We start from the raw sequence: 18,630 nt of genomic DNA on the forward strand, positions 1-18,630 counted from the left end.
CATTTTATATATTTTGTACTTACTGACTATACCAACTTCATCTTACAAAACTATATTCTAGATATTTTAGAATTCCAAATTCTCCTACATGTGATCAGTGATTTTTATATCTCACATTTTGTGTGTTATGAGACACTGCATTAATTTTTTTCAGAAGAGGCTTCTGCAACCTAGATATTGTTAAAATACCAAGTTGAACTTACGAAATCACTTAAGAATAACTGTGCCCTCTCTGTCCCAAGTATTAATAGCTGTGCTTACAGGATTTAAACCCTCTAAGTTTAGAGGAAGACCAGCTTGAGCTCAGAGTTCTGTTTATGGGTTTTGAATGAGAAAAACAATCTTCATGCGTACGTGAAGTGTTGTACCTTCTCTGATTGCTGCTTCTGCTTTCATAATTTTAAAATTATTAACAGATCTTCTTTTTTGTTTCAGATCCCTCAGGGAAGGACTTACTGAAGGACACTGTTTAAATGTGTGACATTACTGCAGGAAGATCACAGCAGGATAATCAGCTTGCTTTGCACCTTGTTTTCTGACAGGTAAGTTTGGGCTTTGGGTTTTCATAATCTTGTGTTTAAGCGTGAAGGTGGGTAAATAAGTACAAGATGATACACCTTATTTTCTTTATAACTACATTTGGAAATCTAAAGCCTGTAGAGACAAGGTCCTATGGTGCGACTGTAGAAGGTCAGAAACTCTTCCTGCAGTTATGTCATATGTTTTGTCTCTCCTGTATTTCTTCAAAAGTTTCTATTTAAACACAGAAATGATCTATTATTTTCAATTTGACGACTGAAATAAGTTGGAAAAATCAAACAGCCCCTCCTTTGAATCTGTAACAAAGAGGAAGGGGGTGGCAGGGGGCAATGAATTGGAGTGTTTTCAATTTGTTATAACAGAATTAGGCAGATTGAAGTAAGATTATTGAACTAACTAACCATGAATTTCCAATATGTATATTTTAAAACTGTACAAAACTATACAGTACCTTTAAATTAGTGGTATACTGAAAAAAAAAAATCTTCCATTTGGGGAGAAATTTAATAATGATTACATATTTGATGTGAAACCATTATAATGTCAGGTTTTTACCAGGTTTATTACTTAATTAACATAGATTTCATTCTGTGACTTTGCTTTGTGCAATGAGTGCAAAGTAGAAACTGTATAAAAAATGAAAACAAAACCACAGTGGTTTTCAATATCTTTAGTGATTCAACTCCCACTATGGTGAAAATATTCCATGTCAGAAATTTTGTGAGAGACTAATGTGTTTGTTTTCCCTTTGTCCATGTCCTCTTTCACTTTACTTGTACTTATTCACTTAAAAAATGTATTGATTGACAAAATATTTATTGCTGGAGGAGGAAGAACCTTTGCTATGTGAGGATGTATAGAGTATCTGAAAGTATTGATTGTTTCTAGTTGCGAATTGACAGCGTCTTCCTGATTAAATGAAGTAATCCTGTGGATGAAAATTTTTGTGTTCTAGTTTAGTCCACGTCAAATCTGTATTGTGCTGTGGCAAACAGAAAACATTTTATAGTGGAAGTGCTGACTAAACTTATTCTAATAGTTTGAATGATGCTACTATGATAAGCTTTGCTTTAGAAAGAAAACACTGGGTTTATTTGTAGTAATATAAATGCTGCTTGTGAAGGATTTACTTCTGCTAAGTATTTTTATTCCCAGAGCCATTTTCTGTTAGCTCTAAATCCTGTGTTTTAAGAATATAAAAACCACAATGGAAACAGTAAAAAGCAAAATTCTAAATACAAGTTCTCTTTCTGAATGTGTCTTTGAATGAACTGATTTAAACAAAAAAAGAAAAATCATTCCTAAAACGCGGCATAAAACTTTCAGTTCTTGCAATATAAAAACTCTCAAGTATAGAAATTAGACCAAGTTTACTTTCTTCTTTATTTTGTAATGAAACTGATACTTTTTTATAAAAAAGGTACTTTCCTTGACTATGATTTCTATAACTGAAAGCTGGCTTTGTGCATGTGGCTTTTATTTTTTATTTTGGTCAACTAATTTCATTTCAGATATTGCTACATAAATACTGTGTTTCTGATCAGAATGTGGTTTTCTGTTTATAGGTGTTAGTTAGTTGGAAAGCTCTGTTGGCCAGGCATTGGTTCTATACCAGATATTAAAGGTTTCAGTATTTTTATCTTCTATTGCAACTTTTAATGATACAAATACTTCTTTTACTGCTGCATGTCTTCAGACTTAGATATGTTTTAGCAGCCGTGAATTAGTTTTAGGAATATTAAAGCACGCTTTGAGAGCTTTTTGTGTGACACATCCTACACTTCTTTTTTTTTAACTAAAGGAAAGTATTACAGTACCATTCTCAACAAATTGTTGCTAAGAATGACAAAATACGTAACAAATAAAGCTGAGATAGATAATGAGACTAAAATTTCAGTATTGATGCTCGTTATAATTTTTCCTTCATATAAGGGCTCTTTACTGGTTTGTTTACGTCATTTATGTTCTTTTTTTGTACTCCACAAATGTAAAACCCCATATACTAAGTACACTAGTCTGTACCCTTCATTTCTAGTGCAGGTGTTAGCTGTCTTTTTACCAAGAAAATGAGAAAAGTATTTTTATCAAAATATTTTCACAAAATTATAGAATGGTGTAGGTTGGAAGGGATCTCTGGAGGTCACCTTGTCCAGCTTCCCTGCTCAAGCAGCGTCACCTAGAGCAGGTTGCCCAGGACCATGTCCAGCAGACTTTGAATATCTCCCATGAGGGAACCTTTACAGCCTCTCTGGGCAACCTGTGCCAGTGTTCAGTCACCCTCACAATAAATGTGTGTTTCCTGATGTTCATATGGCACCTCCTGTGTTTCAGTCTACTTGTTTCCTCTTGTCCTGTTACTGGGCACCATTGAAAAGGGTCTGGCTCTGCCTTCTTTGCACCTTTCCTCCAAATGTTTCTACACATTAATAAGATTGCCCCTGGGCCTTGTCTTTTCCAGGCTAAACAGTCCCAGCTCTCCCTGCCTTTCCTTGTATGAGAGATGCTTTAGTCCCTTCATCGGCTTAGTGGCTCTTTGCCAGACTCTCTCCAGTAGCTCCATATCTCTCTTGTACTGTAGAACTGGACACAGTGCATCAGTTGTGGCCTCACCAGCACTGCATAGAGGGGGAGGTTCACATACTTTGTCTAATGCCACCCAGGGTACCATTAGCCTTGTTTGCCACAAGCGCACATTGCTGGCTCGTTCGTGTTGACCTTTCTATTCACTGGGATCCCCAGGTCCTTTTCTGTAAATCTGCTTTCCAGCCAGTTCACTCCCAGCATGTACTGGTACATGGGGTTATTCCTCCCTGGATGCAGGACTTTGCAGTGCACAAGGTTCCTATCAGCCTATGTCTTCAGCCTGTTGAGGTCTCCCTAAATGGCAGCAGAAAGCCCTGGTGTATCAGCCACTCCTCCCAGTTTTGTTATCAGCAGACTTGCTAAGGGTACTCTCTGCCCCATCATGCAAGTCATTAATGAAGATGTTGACCCAGTATTGGCCCCTGGACTACACTGCCAGTTACTGGCCCCCAACTAGATTTCACGCCACTGACCACAGCCTGTTGGGCTCAGTCATTCAGCTATTCAATTTTTTATGTTTTTCTCATAATGTAATTGTTTATAAAACAGAAAATATCTTTCCATTTGCATTATGTATGTAAGCAAAGTCTTCTAATTAATAACAGAGAGTTAGTAATAATTGTTATACTTGACCACTGCTTCAATAAAGCCACTGGAACCTTGTAATAATTCTGTGGAAGTTTGAGGGTAGATACAGTAGGCTTTGTTTACAGTTATTAAAAGTTTTGTTTTTTCTAGAAACAGAAGGAATGATACTGCATTGTAATCTTAAAATCTCAGACATAAGTCTTATTTTTCTGTACCTAGTATCCGCATGACAATATTTGTATTTTTCTGTAGAATTCAAGTTAGAAACTTCTCCTTAAAAGCATTTTACTGTTAGTATACAAATAAGGTAGTTTACTTCTGCATATAGGTAGTGGCTGAGCCACGTTGCCAACTTCCTGGTTTTACAGGTTCTCATTTTGAAAGTTTCTTTGCTGAAACCTAAAACCAAACCTACAAATGCACACACAAGTGGTGTTATTCACACAGGTAGCCATGCTATCTAGTGGAAGTATGAGCGTGGATAGAAGAGAATATGTATGTCAATGTTGTGTTTAGGGGTTTTGTGTTGTATTTATTGTAGTGGAAAATGCTTCTAGTGCCTAGTACCCATAAGCTGTGAAAGAAAACAGTAATTTGGGGCTTTGGGTGTGGGGGTTTGGTTTTGGTGGTGTGTTTTTTTTTTTGTTTGTTTTGTTTTTGTTTTTTTAGAAGTGTGCTGATCATCTATCAAAATAGGTGATGAACTATTATTAAACTGTGCCTAAAACCTGTTTCCTGTTTATTTTTAAATTTATAATATAAGTAGCATTAACAGGAATGAGTTATGAGTTTAGGATCTCATTTAAAGTTGTACAGTTTTCATATACACAGAAAACAATTTCAGGGTGAGCAAGCAAAAGTGCTTTTTAAAACTTCTTTTCTCTCGTGAATATTAGAAAGAAATACCTGCAAGCTCTAAATTTTTTTTTTCCTCTTTGTTTTCTTTAGGAAGATGATCCTCCTCATCCTGATTATCTGAAGTTCTCTCGATGACAAGCTGAAGCAGGAACAATTGAAAGCTATCTGGAACCCTGGATATACAACTTAAATTTGTAGGAACCTTTCCAGAATGAAAACCACATACAGTTACCTTGATAATTGCAAAAGGATGAGAGGAAAGTTATGATGGCAAAAAACAAAGAGCCACGTCCCCCATCTTATGCTGTTAGTATTGTTGGACTGTCTGGAACTGAAAAGGACAAAGGTAATTGTGGAGTTGGAAAGTCGTGTTTGTGCAATAGATTCGTTCGTTCAAAAGCAGATGAATACTATCCTGAGCATACCTCTGTGCTTAGCACAATTGACTTTGGAGGAAGAGTTGTTAACAATGATCACTTTTTGTACTGGGGTGACGTAACACAAAGTGGTGAGGATGGAATTGAGTGCAGAATTCATGTAATTGAACAGACTGAGTTCATTGATGATCAGACTTTCTTGCCTCATCGGAGTACGAATTTACAACCATATATAAAACGTGCAGCTGCCTCCAAACTGCAGTCAGCAGAAAAACTAATGTACATTTGCACAGATCAATTAGGCTTGGAGCAAGACTTTGAGCAAAAACAAATGCCTGAAGGGAAATTAAGCATAGATGGGTTTGTATTGTGCATTGATGTAAGCCAAGGATGCAATAGGAAGTTTGATGATCAACTTAAATTTGTGAATAATCTCTACATCCAGCTCTCAAAATCTAAAAAACCCATAATAATAGCAGCAACGAAATGTGATGAATGTGTGGATCATTACCTGCGAGAGGTTCAGGCCTTTGCTTCAAATAAGAAGAACCTTGTGGTAGTGGAAACATCAGCAAGATTCAATGTCAATGTTGAAACATGTTTTACTGCACTGGTACAGATGATGGATAAAACTCGTGGTAAACCGAAAATAATCCCCTATCTGGATGCCTATAAAACTCAAAGACAGCTGGTTGTTACAGCAACAGATAAGTTTGAAAAACTTGTCCAAACTGTGAGAGACTATCATGCAACTTGGAAAACTGTTAGTAATAAACTGAAAAACCACCCTGATTATGAAGAGTACATAAATTTGGAAGGAACAAAAAAGGCCAAAAATACGTTTTCAAAACACATAGAGCAGCTTAAACAGGAACATATTAGAAAAAGAAAAGAAGAATATATTAATGCATTGCCAAGAGCTCTTAATACTCTTCTGTCAAATCTTGACGAGATTGAACACTTGAGCTGGTCAGAAGCCTTGAAATTAATGGAGAAAAGGCCTGACTTCCAGTCCTGCTTTGTAGTGCTTGAAAAAACACCCTGGGATGAAACTGACCATATAGATAAAGTGAATGACAGAAGGATTCCATTTGACCTTCTCACCACGCTAGAAGCAGAAAAAGTTTATCAAAACCATGTGCAGCATCTTATATCTGAAAAAAGGAGGGTTGAAATGAAGGAGAAATTCAAAAAAACTCTTGAGAAAATCCAGTTCATTTCACCCGGGCAGCCATGGGAAGAAGTTATATGTTTTGTGGTGGAGGACGAAGCATTCAAATACATCACTGATGCAGACAGTAAGGAAGTGTATGGTAGGCATCAGAGGGAGATTGTTGAAAAAGCCAAAGAGGAGTTTCAGGAAATGCTTTTTGAACATTCAGAGCTGTTTTATGACCTGGATCTTAATGCAACACCAAGTTCAGATAAAATGAGTGAAATTCATGCAGTTCTGAGTGAAGAACCTAGATACAAAGCTTTACAGAAACTTGCACCTGATAGAGAATCTCTTCTGCTTAAACACATAGGATTTGTTTATCACCCAACTAAAGAAACCTGTCTCAGTGGCCAGAATTGCACGGACATTAAAGTAGAGCAGTTACTTGCCAACAGTCTACTGCAACTAGACCATGGCCGCTCAAATTTATACCACGATAGTGCCAATATTGATAAAGTCAATCTTTTCATTTTGGGGAAAGATGGTCTTGCACAAGAACTGGCAAATGAAATTCGGACACAATCCACTGATGATGAATATGCATTAGATGGAAAAATATATGAACTAGATCTTAGGCCAGTTGATGCAAAATCCCCATACCTGTTGACTCAATTGTGGACATCAGCCTTCAAGCCACATGGTTGTTTCTGTGTGTTTAACTCTATTGAATCGCTGAATTTTATTGGGGAGTGCATTGCAAAAATAAGGGCTGAAGCAGCTCAGATAAGGAGAGACAAGTATATGGCTAATCTTCCATTTACGTTAATACTGGCTAACCAGAGGGATAGCGTCAGCAAGAACCTGCCTATTCTGAGACATCAGGGACAGCAATTGGCAAACAAATTACAGTGTCCTTTTGTAGATGTGCCTGCTGGTACATATCCACGTAAATTTAATGAGACCCAAATAAAACAAGCTCTGAGGGGAGTACTGGAAGCAGTTAAACACAATTTTGATGTTGTAAGTCCAGTTCCTGCCATTAAGGATCTGTCAGAAGCTGACTTGCGAATTGTCATGTGTGCCATGTGTGGCGATCCGTTTAGTGTGGATCTTATTCTTTCACCCTTCCTTGATTCTCACTCCTGTAGTGCTGCTCAGGCTGGCCAGAATAATTCTGTGATGCTTGATAAAATAATAGGTGAAAAGAGGCGCCGAATACAGATAACTATATTATCATATCATTCTTCAATTGGTGTAAGGAAAGATGAACTTGTTCATGGATATATACTGGTCTATTCTGCGAAGCGGAAGGCATCCATGGGAATGCTTCGGGCGTTTCTTTCTGAAGTCCAGGATACGATTCCTGTCCAGTTAGTGGCTGTTACTGATAGCCAGGCAGACTTCTTTGAGAATGAAGCAATCAAGGAACTCATGACTGAAGGAGAACACATAGCAACAGAGATTACTGCTAAGTTTACAGCTTTGTATTCATTATCTCAATATCATCGTCAAACTGAGGTTTTCACATTGTTCTTCAGTGATGTATTAGAGAAGAAAAACATGATTGAAAGTTCTTATATGTCAGACAGCACAAGGGAAACAACACATACAAGTGAAGACGTTTTTCCAAGATCTCCCAGAGGAAGTTCACTTGACTATAATTATCCAGATTCAGAGGATGATACTGAAGGACCACCACCTTACAGTCCAATTGGTGATGATGTAAGGTTACTCCCAGCACCTAGTGACCGTTCAAAGTACCGATTGGATTTGGAAGGAAATGAGTATCCTATTCACAGTACACCTCTTAATTGTCATGACCATGAACGCAACCATAAAGTGCCTCCTCCAATAAAACCGAAACCACTTGTTCCAAGAACAAATGTGAAAAAACTGGATCCTAACCTCCTGAAAACAATTGAGGCAGGTATTGGCAAAAACCCCAGGAAACAACCTTCTCGAGTGCCTGCGGCACCACCAGAAGATATAGACCAATCTGACAACTATGCTGAACCTATTGACACTATTTTCAAACATAAAGGTTTTGCAGATGACATCTACGCGGTCCCAGATGATAGTCAGAATCGTATTATTAAAGTTAGAAACTCAATTGTTATAAATACCCAAGGTGAGGAAGAAAATGGGTTTTCTGATAGAATATCCAAAAGTCATGGGGAAAGAAGGCCGTCAAAATACAAGTATAAGTCTAAGACTTTGTTCAGCAAAGCTAAGTCTTACTATAGGCGAACACATTCAGATGCAAGCGATGATGAGGCTTTCACCACCTCTAAAACTAAAAGAAAAGGAAGACATCGTGGAAGTGAAGAAGACCCACTTCTTTCACCTGTTGAAACATGGAAGGGTGGCATAGATAACCCTGCTATTACATCGGATCAAGAATTGGATGATAAAAAAACGAAAAAGAAAATTCACAAACCAAAAGAAGATAAGAAGGTAAGTCGATTTAAATTTTATTTACAGCTTCTGGTGCATTGCAAGAATGGAAGAGTCAAAATATGCAAAAGTTGCACGACATGTTGAAACAAGTGCTTTAAAATTTTGATGTAGCATTGTTTGATTTTTGTCCAAGTTTCTACTTAACTTGCTTGGAACTAGCAAACCCGAGGGAATGAGATGACTTGTCTACCTATCAGCTGTTCAATAAATTTCAGTTCTAGTCACCTCTGCATGTACATGTGCAGTCTCCCTTCCGTATGAGTAAGTGAAGGCAGAATTTGGTCTGCAGATCCTTCTTTGTTGATCGTAACAGGGTTTTTTTTGTTTTGTTTTGGTTGGTGTTTTGTTTTTTTTTCTTTTTTTTTTAAAAAAAGCTGCTATATGAGTTCTTGGGTAGAACTGGTTCTTTCAGTTCTTGCAGTTCTGGCTATTGGAATGAAGTTTAGGGCAGGTGAATGAAAGGGTTGCTTTCTTTTTAATTCGCAGTTGTCTACCTGTAACTCTAAAACAAGATTGTGGAAAGGAAACTTTGTATAGTGGTTTTACTGACTGCTGCATTTTCCTAGTGTAGGCAAGCAAGTAATCAAATTGAAAGCTGTGCTACCTGTACAATTCTCTATTCAAACAAAAAAAAAAGGGGGGGAAAAAAATGCATGCCCAGTGTGGGTTTCTGAGTAATAATAATGTGACATTCTGAGTTGAAAAATGTCAGCATTTTATTTTGATCTTTATGCTTGATAGTTACTTATTTTTTGACTTAACTACTTTAAAAACTGTTATATCAAGGTAGTGTTGTGGTGTAGGTACTGGATATATACTCTTTATAGTTTAGATTTTAATTTTAGGCTAGCCATCATTGTCTTGCGTAGTTGTTTTTTTTTTTTAACACTAAATCGGAAGCATTCCTAGTCAGTTAGATATTTTCTTTCTTGTCTCAAAATAAGTCAATCTTTTTAATGCTGTCTTTTGTAGCATTTTAAAATAGTCCCTTTTACTGTTAATCTGACAGTACTTGAATAGAAACAGGTTTTGTTTAAGTAGAACATAGTTACATTTTTACTAAAGGATTAAATTTTGAATTGTACTTCCTAGTATGCAGCTGTGATTTGAATTACACAAGACTGATTTAAAGGACACTAAATGTTCATACTCATAAGCGTAGATAATGATGTCTTGTGGGCATAAAATCATATGGTTAAAGATACTTTGAAGTTATTCTTTTTGGGAAACTTAATTTTTTTAAAAATAACTTATATACTTTTGATTAAAATAATCTTGCTACATAGAAATCGAAATGTAGTATTCATAATCCTCCTGCTGTCTCAGCTGTGTTGAGTTGACAGAAAGTTCCTCCAAGTTGGATATTTATGTTTAAACTGCGTAGACCTACTATAGTGGGGTCTTCTCTTCCTGGCGTTGTGTCAGGAAACCCACTAGTATCTCTACCAAAGCCTCTACTTTTGGCTTTTGCCTGTTGAGAGGCAGCCTTAGTTGGAAGTTTCAGGCTGTTCCAAATTTTTGTAGTGGTAAAGACTTTTGAAGAGTACAAGAGTTGTTTCAAGTTTTGTTTTTAATGCACCTCTTGGTTTTGTGATTGTTTTTGGTTTTGTTTGTTTTGGGGTGGTTTTTTGGTTTGGTTTGGTTTTTTTTTTTTTACTTGAAAGTTGTGGTCCAGGGCTGATACTTTCAAATTAGTCAGAGAAAGCTTTTAATAGCAGAAGTACAAATTATTGTAATGATGGAGAAAGCAAATTTAACTTGATAGCTAAAATGTTTGCAAGTATTCAAAATATCTAAGAATGTTGAGTGCTTAGTGCTTTTGATAAGTAGTGACTTCTGTGTGTGTTGACTTGCATTATGTTGGACGGAGAGTAGTTCAGCTCATGTGATGAGTCATTCTAGTTCGTAATATACTCCCTTGGTGTTTTTTTAACTGTTGATTTTTTTTTTTCAGGAGTTTTATTGGTTTCGGAACTTATTCACCATGTTTTCCTGTGTTGTTTTAGATGAGCAGCTAGCAGTCTTTAATTACAAAAACTCAAAAATGATTCAAATGATATTTTCCTTGTTGAGTGTTATTTAGTCCATGTGAGAGATGTTAGCGCACAGCTATTTACAGATTACTTCCTGTTTTTTTGACAACTTTGTGTAAATGTGAAAGCGAGAAATAAAACTTTTGTGCTTTTTTCTGAATATTTCTTAAAGCTCTTACTGATACTTTTTCTAAATTATTCAGCTGTATGTAAAGGAAATGCAAGATACACATGTAACTATTCTTGCTATAATTATAGTGATTCTGAAATACAGAAATCTTAGGAACAAAATGAATTTGTTTGGAAAAACTCAACCTTTGAAGTCTGAGGTCCTCATTGTCTTTGTCAAGGATTATGACTTGATTTTTTTTTTTTTTTTTAAAAATCAGCTTTGTAGTATGATGTTGCTTTTTAAAACCTAAATAGAATGTAACATTCTTGATACTCCTTTGATCTTTGAGGAGTTTGAGATGTGGTGTTTCTGGGTGGGTTTCTTGTATGGTATTGCAGAAATCTCCTATGCACTATCATTTGTGGTTTTTGTACTTCAGTTTTCAGTTATGCAAAGCAGGTTTCATATAGAGAAAAAATTTGCCTATGCAGATTTTTACATTTGGGATTTCTTGGGTTTTGTTCTTTTTTCCCCCCATTTATGACAATTACTTTAAAATTAAACACAACGGAAGTTTCTGACAGTGGTATTTACTTTCCTTTTGGAGGTTCTGGAAAACGTTTTAAAGGCAGACCCACAATAAGAAAACATATAAAGTGTTTCAAGAAAGAGGCATGAACTTGCTTGTTCTGTCCTGATGCTTTCAGACCCTAGTCTCCTAAATTACAAGATGAAATCATATAAAGGTAGAGCACTAGGACAGATATAGGGAGGCAGGTGATGGATGTAGAGTGATTGTATGATTCAGGTAAAAAATTGAAGGGAAAAGGGTAAGAGCTGGATGGGTAGGAAGGAGGAAGAGAGTTCTGGCAAACAATAGAGTAGGAAAAACAACAGTTCATTTTTACAACCCTGAAATTAATAGTTGTAGTTTGACTGATCTGCTAAGACATACGTACCAAACTTTTAAAAAAAATCTGTTGTGAACACGTTAATAAAGGCAGAAGTAAGTACTCAGAATTGTACTACTTGTTGCTATTGGGAACCATAAATTATAATATTTTACTGTGGAAAGTATAGCAATGAAAAATCTGTGGCGAGCAGGTAACATTACTTGCAAGGTCCTCTAACATTGCTTACTACCAAAGGAAATTAAACCATTTAAACAATTTAAAACTGAGACCAGTTAAGTAAGTGTGCTTTGGTCTTAATTATTTGTCCACTGTTGTTGTCCATAACAGTGGGTTTGTGTTCTCAGATCTTGTTTCTATATACTGGTAGCCAGATCTGTAAGAACCATCTTTGAGCTCTTGTTTCCAATTGTCACAGAACTGATTCCTGTAAAAACTTGTATCCCCTCATTCTCACTATTCTTAAAACTCCTCCAGAACTTCTATTTCCTCTGTATTATGGTGAGGAATCTTCTTGCAATTACCAGTTTTCACCTTTCCTTGTGGGTAACCTTTCGCCTGAAGTGTTTTTTCTTTATGTGGTATCTGTCAACTATGAACAGGTAAAGAGAGTCATCTGTGAATAGGTGAAGACAATATAGCTGCTTCTTGACCTCTTATGTTTTCGAGTGAGGATGACAGAAGCTGTCTATAGTATTGCAAATAATGTCATAGTAGTGCACCATATAATCTCAATATTTGTTGACCTGTACTAGAAATTACTACCTGATACAATTGTGTGATTGCACCCAACTTTTTCTTAGCCGCATTTATTGTCACGTTATTCCTAATGTCACGTCATTAGGAACCAAGCCTATTCGTGGTCTTGGTAATTTCCAGCTAATGACTTCCTACCATATAGTCCAGGTGGTTTATAGTACATGCACATTATGGTACATACACACATGTATAGTACATACACATCATTTGTGTACATTATAGTACATGCTACATGCATGTTCCAGTGCGTGCTTTTTCCATTAGTCGATGACTCTGTCCTTTTTGTTGTTGAATATGATCCTGTTTCTGTTACTCCAGTTGTCACGGTAGTTTCCTATATGCCACCATCAAATGCCTTGCTAAAGTCCAGGTTGGTAAAACCAACTGATCATTGTAGTTTCTTTGCCTGAAGAAAAGAATACATGTTTTCAATGGAGAAGGTTGAATCAGTCTAGCATAGTCTTAACTTGTGATACACCCCCCTCCTATCCTGTTTCATGTTATTACCATGTTTCTAAATGTTCTGAAAAATATTGTATGGCCTTGCATGTGCTGTTAACTAGTGGACTGTTAAACTTTTTCTGGTAGGGAAGTATATGAAGAAAAGCAGAGAGAAGAAAAAAAGAAAGCAGACTGGCTTCAGAGTCATAGGACTTGTTAGCCAAGTTGGTGTGGAGTTGCGTGCACGCTATGCGTGAAAGCTTTCAAGTGCATGGTGTGTGCTGGTATTTGTTAAGCTATGATGTGCTTTTTTTTTCTACTACAGAACTTTTTTCTGTAAAAGTTTCTCATATGAAAAAGCACCTAGTCCTTTCTGCGGTTATTATGCAAAGTATTTCTCAGATTAAATGTATTTTCTAGAGTGAATTTGCCCCTATATCAACATGCTTTCTATGTTTGATTATCTGTTCCTTTACCAATGTTCACAAACATGGGAGGAACTAAGCACAGAGAACAATGTTCAATGTTCATATGCAACTTTGCCTCAGCTGTTTCCTCTTTGTCAAGTTAGACTTCTCCAGCTGAGATGTGTGCTCATTTGTTTCCATGTCTTTTTCAAAAATTGCAAGTGGGAACTACAAGTAGATGCTTATCTCAATTATAATTTTTAACACTGTAATAGTAAGGTCTAGTATAGAACAATTATTGTCTGTTGGTATGCACCAGTCTTCTTTAAAAGCAGCAGCCTTGCAGGCCATATAATAAATTAATTTTGTCTTTAGTTTAACTTGATTAGTTTGGAGTTATGGGGCAACAGAGAGAAAACGCAGAAGATTTCAGAACATGAAAGGGCAGTGAAAATTCCTAGAGGATAAGGGTCTTGCTGTAGGAAGCCTTCTTGCATCTCATACAGGAGGAACGTCTTCACGTGTGTGCAGTAACCCTAAAGCAGTTTATGCATTGATCAAAGGCCCAGAGTGCTCTTTGGCTTTTCATTGTTCTTACCATCTTCTCATGTGTAAACAAGCTTAATAGAAATATTTTTTTTATTACTTATAAATTATTATTGATTTATCTATTGTGATTATTACTACATTAAATAATTGCAAGTTATTTATGACCCTTGTCTTAATTTAGTAATTCCCTGGACAGCAGGGAGCCTGCATGGTCTGGAAACCTGTAGCTATTCTGTATAGTTTCAATTAATAACTTATTATTTATCTTTACTATGGAATTGATGAGTATTAAAAATTTACCCATCTAATCTAGAGCTCTTACCTTTGTGAACACTTTGAGATATGTTGAGTGTCTAATTTAGGCTGTATTTTTTTCCCCTCTTATAAAGTATAGGTTTTTTAGTTTTTATCCTCCCCAGCATATCAAGAACAGCAAATATCCTGAATACATTTCTGCAGAGGGAAAGGCAGAGCCTCATCTTGAAATAAAGGCTTCTTGCCGTGTTGTGGAAGAATTATTTTGTTAATACATTTGTAAAAGGAAGAATAAGATTAGTATGAGTATCTTTCCTTTTTTCTTTGTACGGAAGAAATTATTTGAAGTACTTCTGAAAACAAATTCTAACTACAGAGATCTTGTAAACAATGTAGTTGATTAACTGACCAGTGATCATTCTTTGACATGCCATTGTTAAAAGTTAAATGTGAAAAAGTTTCAGAAATTCACTATTTTTGTTCTTTGACCAACAGTCAATAGTTTTATTATTCAAGGTCTGATTTTCTTAAATTTTTTTGTGACTGGTGTTTCCAGCTGTGTTGTTAAATTAAATCTGAAAAATAGTGCTTTAAAACATTACGCCTTGTAACCTTGTTTGCAAACAACATTCATTGTTTCCAAAGAAGATTGTGAATTGCATTCTTTACATTTTCCTTTATACCAAGATGATTGTAGGTTGCTTTTTACTTTAAATTATTCTGAAAACTTGTCTCAATATTTCAGCAAGAAAAATCCGATAGCACCTAGTTGGATTCTCACATAGCTTACTCTGGCTTGTTTTAGAACACAATATTAGTACAGGTTTGATGTCTACTTTTCTATGCTTAATCTTGTTTGCTCACATTATAACTTCAAAACTATATGAAATTTTATTTTCAACTATTACTGAAATAGTGTTAGGTACTGTATAGCCCAGGTGCCTTGATCTCAGTTTTAATAAGGCTATGGTAAATGTGAGAAATGGGAGATCAACTTCCATTTTTATTCAGCTGTTTTTGTGTAAATTCAGTGGTTGATTTAGCAAAGTATTATCTACTTCAGACTGGAACGTACAGTGATGATTTTTATTTTTTTTTCCTTCCTGAGGAGTATAGGAAGTATCAAAGTATGTACTTTCAAGTTTCATCTGTTCAAATTTAGCACTCTTAAAATGCATATTTGGAGCCATATGCCCTTTTGAGTCTCCGTAGTTTAAAACTTAGTGTAACAAGCTGGAACTCTAAAAATGGCAGAAGGCATGAGGGGAAGAAAGAGAGAGCATGTTAGGGACCATCATCTGCATTATTCATATGTCGTATAGTTTCTGAAGAGCTAGCCATGAATTAGAGATTACAAATACTTTATTAAGCCTATTAAATGAATGTTGTTCATGCTGTGTGGTTTTATGAAATATTTTAATAGTCCTGAATGTATTGACTTTGCTCTCCATGACCCTACAGCTGACTGCAAACGAAGCAGGCAGAAAATTTCCTTTGTGTTAAAAGTAGTAGTGAAGTGTTTGGGAGGTAAAGTGGCTGAATTTCCCCTTTGATAAATGCATTATGATGGTAGTTCTGGTGGGGTGGGGGTGGGAAAAAAAAGGAAGGGGAGCCCTTCTTGAACAAAGAGGACTTGCTAGAGTAAGCAGCCCATCCATAAAAGGGGGTTGATAGACAGGTTCAGGCAGTTTTTTAGTTTTCTAAGTGAATTTTAAAAGGTTGTATTTAAGTGCATTGTACTCTCAAGACTCAGAGCTGGCTGAAGTCTCAGTCTAGTTTCTCTGTAGAAGGTGAGCGCTGCTTACCTCGTTCCCTGGTACCTCCAGTCAAGAGGGTTAATCTTGAGTATACTGTAAATCTACATTTTCATGGTTTTCTGCTTTTTATAAAAATATTTCTAGTTTTGAAATCAAAAATTGTATATTGTGCCATGCTAGAATACATGCATTCGTGTTTACCTTGTCTTTTATAAAGAGGATTTCAGCTAATTTTTGCAACGCATTTCACTGATTAAACTACTGTAATTAAAGCAATATGGTGGGTAAATGCTTTTGGTATCAGCAACACAAGGCAACTTTGGGATTCTTAGAGTTAAAATGCTTTCCTGCATCTGGATGGTGCATTTGGATCAGCTGGAGGTTTGGCATTAACCTTTGTTAGGGTATGAAGAGAAGTTGTCTTTGGCACGAAGCAAGCGGTGAATGTTGGAAAGCTTAATCAATTATAAAAAAACCCACATTTATATGAAAACTAAGGATTTCAGCTTCATGGTCTTGGGCTTGTGTTTTAATTACTAACATGAAACAGTGGTTTGTGAAACAATGAGCTTTTTGCTAGGATTAACTAACCAAATTTTTGTGCTGATTGTTGTCTTCTCTAACTCGGTGCCTATTAGTCCTTTTTTATTATGATGTAGAAGCAGCATACAAAATTGTCTTTGACTGTCCCTAAATTAGTGCTCACTGTATGCAGTGTTAGGTGACTGCTGTATTGGTGGGGAGAGGAGCAGAACTATTGAACTAAAAATATTTGTGGCAAAATCATAATCTCTCTGCCAAAATCAAGGAATTTAGAAATGATTCACCTTTTTCAGGTGCTGTTTAACTAAATGAATAATTCAGTGTTGTGGTGGGTTGACCCTGGCCGGATGCCAGGTGCCCACCAAAGCTGCTGTGTCACTCCCACTCCTCAGCTGGACAGGGGAGAGAAAATACAATGAAAGCCTCGTGGGTTGAGATAGGGACAGGGAGATCATTCACCAGTTACTGTCACAGGCAAACTGGACTCAACTTGGTGAAAATTAATTTAATTTATTGCTAATTAGAAGTCAGAGTAGGGTAATGAGAAATAAAATGAAATCTTAAATGACCTTCCTCCCACTCCTCCCTTCTTCCGGGGCTCAACTTCACTCACGAATTCTCTACTTCTTCCCCACCAGTGGCACAGGGGGACAGGGAATAGGGGTTGTGATCAGTTCATCACTTGTTGTTTCTGCTGCTCCTTCCTCCTCAGAGGAAGGACTCCTCACAGTTTGCCCCTGCTCCAGTGTAGGGTCTTTCCCATGGGAGACAGTCCTCCACAAACTTCTCCAATGTGAGTCCTTCCCATGGGCTACGGTTCTTCGGAAACTGCTCCAGCATGGGTTCCCCATGTGGTCACAAGTCCTTCCAGGAACCTGCTGCAGCATGGGCTTCCCATGGGGTCACAACCTCCCTCAGGCATCCACCTGCTCTGGCATGGGGTCCTCCATGTGCTGCAGGTTGATATCTGCTCCACCGTTAACCTCCATGGGCTGCAGGGAGGTATTCTCACTCCTGTCTTCTGGCTGCTGCTGTGCAGTTGGTTTGTCTTTGTTTTTTTTTTTTTTCCCTTCTTAAATTATGTTATCCCAGTGGCCCTACCACTGTTGCTGATGGGCTCGGACTTGGCCAGTGGTGGGTCTATCTTGGAGCCGGCTGGCATTGGCTGTATCGGACATAGGGGAGGCTTCTGGCAGCTTCTCATAGAAGCCACCCCTGTAGCCTCCTCACTACCAAAACCTTGCCGTGCAAACACAATACAAATGTTTAACAATGTTTTTGTTTAAATATTGTTTCATTAGAGAACTTCTAAAAGTTAACTTTACAGAGAAAAATTTATGATAGTCATTATCTTTCTTTACTAGCAGATTCAAAAGTTCTATGCTAAGACTGATGGATCAGAAAAGCTGCCATTTTTTTTCAGAGCGGAGAACAGGGATTACAAAAAAGCTTTCACTAAAGCTTATTTTTCTTAGAAATAAGACCTGAATTTTTTTCTGAAGTCAGTTGATCTTTTGACAAAGATCAGGTCTCTTGCACAGTAATATGCCTTTTCATTCAGAGCAAGTTCTCCGCTTAAGAAGTCTAGATATGCAACTTGAGGAAAGCATGGGTGTCTCAGATCAGGAAATAACATAGTGGTTTTTTAAAATCATAAAATTTTCTTGTTAATTTGCAGAAGTATTTTTTGTGAGGGTTGTGTAGATAGTGTTATTTGCAGAAAGATTGGATTTGTGCTGTTGTTGGAGAGTTCACCCGCTCTCATTCCCCAAAGGAAAGGGAAACCATGAGAGAGAGATTTTGATAAATATTGGACAGGAGAGAGACAAAATACATAATGATACATAATGGGAAATAGCTGATAAAATTATTATTGTAACTTTATCTGCCTTGTGATACCTAACTTCATGTTAATAGAATAGCCCTGCAACTGTCATCTCTTCTCCTACTTTACTTCTAGAGCAGCTTGAAAAGGACTTCAGGTTTTTTTTCCTTTTTTTTTTCTTTAGTCTTTATTCTTCTTTGAATTCTTTAGACAAATTCTCACTTTCCAAATTAGAGATGAAACTGATTGTTTCAGATAGACAATTCAGCTAAGAAACCTTTCTACTTTTTTGAGTGTATAATGTTACACTTGATAGCTCAGTCCCTTCAACTATTCTTCTAAACACAGAACAATTGTTAGAAAAAAACATTCTTTATTCTGGCTTTGCGGACATATTTGATATTTCATAGTGTGTCCAGGTATTCTACACAGATAATGAAATTCATTAGTATTACAATTGTCATAAAAATTCTGTAAAA

The 18,630-nt window shown here is 36.6% G+C and overlaps 1 protein-coding gene across 1 annotated transcript in view; it reads left to right on the forward strand.

Moving 5' to 3' along the window:
* ARHGAP5 (Rho GTPase activating protein 5) overlaps window positions 1-18,630 on the forward strand; it is a 46,610-nt gene that overhangs the window by 7,333 nt on the left and 20,647 nt on the right. Inside the window, exons 2-3 of the mRNA XM_074585117.1 lie at window positions 436-542; window positions 4,660-8,556. Of these exons, the coding sequence (XP_074441218.1) occupies window positions 4,834-8,556 (3,723 nt within the window). The 5' untranslated portion in view covers window positions 436-542; window positions 4,660-4,833. The remainder of the gene's footprint in view (window positions 1-435; window positions 543-4,659; window positions 8,557-18,630) is intronic.

The sequence above is a fragment of the Larus michahellis genome, chromosome 4, assembly GCF_964199755.1.
Source record: "Larus michahellis chromosome 4, bLarMic1.1, whole genome shotgun sequence".
NCBI classification, from domain to species: Eukaryota; Metazoa; Chordata; class Aves; order Charadriiformes; family Laridae; genus Larus; species Larus michahellis.